The sequence below is a fragment of the Centroberyx gerrardi genome, chromosome 12, assembly GCF_048128805.1.
Source record: "Centroberyx gerrardi isolate f3 chromosome 12, fCenGer3.hap1.cur.20231027, whole genome shotgun sequence".
NCBI lineage: Eukaryota > Metazoa > Chordata > Actinopteri > Beryciformes > Berycidae > Centroberyx > Centroberyx gerrardi.
This window is the reverse complement of record NC_136008.1, coordinates 14,831,220-14,836,670: the sequence shown is the minus strand read 5'-3', so window position 1 is coordinate 14,836,670 and position 5,451 is coordinate 14,831,220. Positions and strand designations below refer to the sequence as shown.

The 5,451-nt window shown below is 41.8% G+C and overlaps 1 protein-coding gene across 1 annotated transcript; it reads right to left on the bottom strand.

Moving 5' to 3' along the window:
* Positions 1-985: 985 nt before the first annotated feature.
* On the bottom strand, positions 986-4,825 carry LOC139925442 (G-protein coupled receptor 20-like). Its single transcript, XM_071916823.2, has 6 exons — positions 4,631-4,825; positions 3,820-4,086; positions 3,090-3,334; positions 2,253-2,337; positions 1,426-1,551; positions 986-1,174 (listed from the first exon to the last, which is right to left on the bottom strand). Exons 1-6 carry the CDS (start codon positions 4,823-4,825, stop codon positions 986-988), a joined length of 1,107 nt encoding a protein of 368 aa, XP_071772924.1.
* Between the last annotated feature and the right edge of the window lie 626 nt (positions 4,826-5,451).

The following is a 5,451-nucleotide window of genomic DNA, read 5'->3' as shown; positions in this document are numbered from 1 at the left end:
TGGGTAGTATTTTTTAGAAATTGAAAAAATCTTCTCACTAGCCAGAATATGAATGGGCCTACTGTATGTAATGCCAGCTGCCTCCTTACAGCTTCCTGTTAGTGTCAGGATTTGAATCAGCAGTTGTCTTTTGCATGTTGGCCTGGGGGAAGAGAGGCTGACCAATAACTGAAAGTTGCTAGTTGAATCCCTGCCACTGACAGAAATCTGTATTCCATTTGTGAGCTGGCGACTGGAAGTTGACTGGTATTATCCTGTATATATGGTGCCCATCATCACTTGTATGATGCCTTTATATAATAATACACATTAAATCAGTGTTGTATTCTGTGGTATTGTGTGAATTTGGCAGCAGAGTGTCCTAATGGTTAAGGAGACCATCCCATAACCAAAAGGTACAATCTCACAACAGCACAGTGTGTCCATCAACAATCATGTGTACAGTCAAAATGTCCTTGGGCAAGAAGCTGAACCTCTATATCCGCTCACTTATTGTAAGTTAGTCTGGATAAGAGATAAATGCCCAAAATGTAAAAGTAAAATGTCTGTTTGTGAAGTGGCCTTACTGCCTCTCAGCCAACTTGGCTCCCTATGTCTCTCTGTGTAGAGTAGAGGGAATGTTACTGGTCCTGATGATGTTGTTAGTGATAGTGTTGACTGTCCCTCTTCACTCTTGGGATTCATTCAAGTATAGTTAGTAGAAGTTGTTAGGACTCTGAACCAGCTCTGTTGCATTGTGTGATGATTCCCCATGATGGTATCTCTCTTCATTGTGAATTGTCAGGTTGGTCATCATTATTATATTATTAATGATAGCATTGACTGTCCATCCTGAGCCCTTAGCACTGTGCCGCATGCTGATGATGTCACCACTGGTCAGCATGTCACGGGAGTCTTGATATATCAGCCATGTTTCCACAGGCCAATCTGACATCTCGGCGACTCTCAACTCTTCCCAGTCTCTTCACGCCATGTGAAAGGGGATTTACAGCGTATTGTTTTTCCCCAGATTACTGTCTCTCTGCGGTGACGGGGGGATGTTGGTCATCACAATCACATTATTGGTGATGGCATTGACGGTTCCTCCTGAGGCCTTGGAGCTGTGCTGCATGCTGATGATGTCACCGCTAGTCTGCTCGGCCTCGGCACGACGAAACAGACTTCTCATAGTGGCCTGGGGGAGAAAAAGGGACTGAATTATTCAATGAATGGATGAGTGAATAAATAAATGACTGAGCGATGGGTGAGTGAATAATGGCTGGAAGGAAGGATGGATGATGGATAGATGTGTGGAGAGATGGACAGATGTAGTAGAAAGGAAGGATGACTGGATGAATAGAATAAAGCAAGAGAGGAAGGCAAGGAAGGGAGGGAGTAAAGGAAGGAATCAATTAAATGTATATGCACACACACCAGTCTTGTTACCTGGAAATTATTAGTTACAAAGCAGTAGACCACAGGATCCATACAGCTATTCAAACTGCTGAGAGTGACAGTCAGGTGGTAGACTATCACATGGTGAGGCATGTCAGGGTAGAAGTACACCAGCACCTACAGCACAGACAAGGACCAACACAGCCATGTGGTGACAGATGACAATGCCTTGTCTACATCAAACAAGAAATGTTAACTTCATTCCAGATCCACAGATTTCCTTAGATGTCCCAAAACTAAAATTGTGCTCAAAACTTTCCTTTTTTCCCAAGCTTTGGACTAACCTTGTGTGCATGAATATACAGTATATGGCTGTATGCGTGTATGTGTATGCGAATGTATGTATGTGTGTATATATACATGTACTGTATATATACATATTTTCAATATATGTGTATTTTTTTTATCACATTTTATATATATTTCTTGTTGTTATTTCTACTATTTTAAAACATTTTTGCTATTTTTCATTGTTTTTGCGTGTATAGCACATTGAGATTTCCTGTGAATGAAATGTGATATACAAATACTGTATGACTTGACTTGACAAATTAGTCAAACTAGCAACATTGTTTGTACACAGATTCAGTACGACTTTGTAACTCAGTCTATCCTATCTATTCAGTTCTATTCAGTACCTTTCTATCATATCCTAGTCACTATACAGCACCTGAATATGACACCTCATATTCATATACTCGCTCCTCAACTCAGTAAGGGTTTCAGGGGTGCAAAACAAACGGTGACGCTAACAGCATGGTAGCATTACTACAACCCTTTATTTCAAAAGGATGCTTCACCTCCCATCTGTCACTCACCTGTCGGATGTGGAAGGGCGTGAAGCAGACGGTGAAGATGACCAGCACGGTGGTCAGCAGCTGGACCGCCCTCCTCCTCCTCTCCCTGGGGGAACAAAGGTTAAAATCCCCCACTGTGACGTCCCAGCTGCCATATGTCACCACTGCTTTCACTGCTGCAAAGGTAAACCTTCTCTTTCCACAAAGTGCTTTTTTCTGAATACATTTTTGGGGGTTTATTCACGTATGTTCTTGTATAAAAAAAAAAGTGAAAAAAATATAATCGATCCAATTAATCAGTATGTAAACAAAGCCAGTGAGGGGGCAACAGTGTTTCCTCAAAGGAAAAAAATATCTTATCAGATTGAGGCCTTTTTGAAATTATATAACAGGTTTTAAATGAGTTTCATGAAAATTGTTCAAACCTATAAAGGACCATCTTTAACTTCAAATATGAAAATTACAATATCTTATGACACATTGGCTGATATGTGTGTGGATGTATATGATTGGTTGTCTTTTATTTTTTAACGTTTTTGAATTTTTTGTGTTACCCTATTTAAATGTTGTTTGTAATGTGTTTCATGATGACCCTGATGAAGGCCACAAGCCGAAACATGTTGGTCTAACAATAAAGTTGTTCTATATACTACAAGTGTTGCTGGAGTTTTGACCTTTTTAGACACAAGATATTGAGTCATTTTTTGGTGAGGTGAAGTGCCAATGCATTTAACATTTCCCCCATATTGTAGCAAACACCTGATAAAGACAAATAACAGACCAAAATTGGAAATGCAATGGTATTCTATATATACCATCTAATACTATCTACGATACTCCCTTTAACATTGGCTATACCTGCTCTGCTGCATCAGGCGGCGGTCAGCTAGCGCCCACATGATCCTCAGGGTGAAGACCACGATGACGACGAGGGGCAGGAAGAACTCGGTGATGGTGAGGAAGAGGAGCTTTGACAGGCAGCAGCCCGTGTGCCGGAAAGCAGTGGAGAGGAAGGAGTAGGTGACCACGATGGCAAACAGCCAGACTGACACGCACACACACTTGGCCACGTTGGAGTTACGCCACCGACGGGACGCTTCAACCTGCAAAGCCAAAGGAAATGAAGTAGCATTTTAGCATCCAGGAAAAAGGGAGAGAGGGCATCCAGTATGACTTAAAGAGAGATTACAGAATTCAGATGTTATTCCTGTGATCTTGGACAGTTCAGCCTTGAAACAGAAGAAAGGGGGAAAGAAGGAAGTGAGGAAGGAAGGAAAGCCATGGAGGAAAGGAAGGAAGGAAAGCAAGTAGGCTGTGGAAAGAGCTGACATGATGGTAAACATCCAAGTGAAAGGGATTGAACTCACTCACTCATCTTTCTGCACTATGGCCAGGTAGTTAAAAAAATGAATTATACTAACTCATTAACTTAAGTTAGCCATTCAAAGTGCAGACCGCAGACTTGAAACAAAGTGGCTTTCTTGTTCTTCAAGTAGAAATGCCAAAAAAATCAATGCTAAAAGTTATTACAGAGAATGTTGCCATTGCTACCATTACTGCTAACTCACTAGCTTACTGACAAACCCACCTGCACTATGGCGAGGTAACGGTCGACACAGATGCAGGTCAGAAACAAGATGCTGCAGTACATGTTGACAAAGTAGCTGAAGATGTGCAGGTAGGAGCAGGTGACGCAGGCTCCTCCGCTGTAGTAGAGCAGGATGCGGGTCGGCAGAGAGAGGTTCACCAGCAGATCCGTCACCGCCAGGTTGATGGTGTAGATGACCGAGGTGGTCTTCGGCTTGGTGCGGAAACAGAAGACGTACAGCGCCACCGTGTTGAGTACCATGCCCACCTGGGAAAAGGAGTAAGAGGGAAGGTAGAGAAAAGGAGAGAGGAGAGGAGAGGAGAGGAGATAAAAATCAGCTATATTCTGTCAACCTGCCAACTCTTAGCCATCTTGTTGCTGTCTGTCAAATAATGGGTAAATAGACAGTTTGTACAGATTGGAATAGGTTGCATCGTGTATCATATACAGTTTGAGGCCCTGGCAGTAGAATCCAGTACAACACAGTCATTTTTTTTTTTTTCTGTCATGAGTGCCTTGCAGAATCCTCACATCTCCAAATCTCAACTTTCCAGGACTTGTAAAAACTGTCTGGTGTTGCCATTGATGTTTGTTGTTGCTGTTTTTTTTTTTTAACTTAATACTTTGCAAACTCAGTGGTCGGGAATGGTTTGGCTTGGTCCCAAGGTTCTGAAATATTATCTTCAAGCTGTCAGCTGTCAATTCAAGTAAAAAAAAACTAAAAAAAAAAAAACTAAAAAAAAATACAGGGCTTTTATAGGATATGTTCAATATCAAAGGGGGCACCTGTCTGAAGAACATAAATTCCTACCAGGAATATGAGAGAGTTGACGACCATCAGAGCGATCCAGAGGCTGTAGAAGTCGTTGTAGAGCCCCTCGTCTAGATGAGCCAGTCTCTGAAGGTACGGCTCCATGCCACTTCTGTTACCGGCACCGCCAATCATGGGCAGAATGGGAAACGAAGTATTGATGGAAACCCAGGACTCAGAACTGTTGGAGTGCATGATGAGGATGGGGATGAGGATGGAGGTGGTAATAATGATGATGATGATGATGCAGGCGGTGGTGATGATGGTGAGGACAGGGAGGATGATGAGGACGATGATGATGATGATTTGGGGTAGGAGTTGAATCTCTGTCAGACAAAATGAGATGTTGCTTTCTTAAGCGGATACTTTGAATTTCAATATGTAACTAATGGGTGCTAGTAGCTGTTACTCATGCATTTTAATGAAGACTGTGAACAATGTTGAGAAGCAGCTTTTTGGTAACTGAAGCCACAATGAAGCAACTAAAGAGCTGGTGCAATCACATTTGGTAAATGAAGCTGATTCTGATTCTGGTGTTTGCTTCTGTCTGTCCTAGATTGATGCCTGATCATTTTAAAATAAACTTGATGCAGGATTCGGAATATTAGCCACTATGACAGTAAACTCATAAATTGTCTGGAGAGTATGGACATATACAAATATAAAGTGGACTTGGGCTCGTGAGAACAGGCTTCTTTTGTGTCATAAACAATAATTATCTTGGATTGTGTACCTCTCTCTCTCTCTCATACACACACATACACACACACACACACACACACACACACACACACACAAATACACACACAAACAAACCATCT

Excerpts from the sequence above, each read along its gene's own strand:
- LOC139925442 (XM_071916823.2), bottom strand. The coding sequence starts at position 4,825 with ATGCACTCCAACAGTTCTGAGTCCTGGGTTTCCATCAATACTTCGTTT. Across the intron at positions 2,338-3,089 it reads CGCCTGATGCAGCAGAGCAG|GGAGAGGAGGAGGAGGGCGG; the intron begins GTATAGCCAATG and ends TTGTTCCCCCAG. Across the intron at positions 1,175-1,425 it reads TTGTAACTAATAATTTCCAG|GCCACTATGAGAAGTCTGTT; the intron begins GTAACAAGACTG and ends TTTCTCCCCCAG.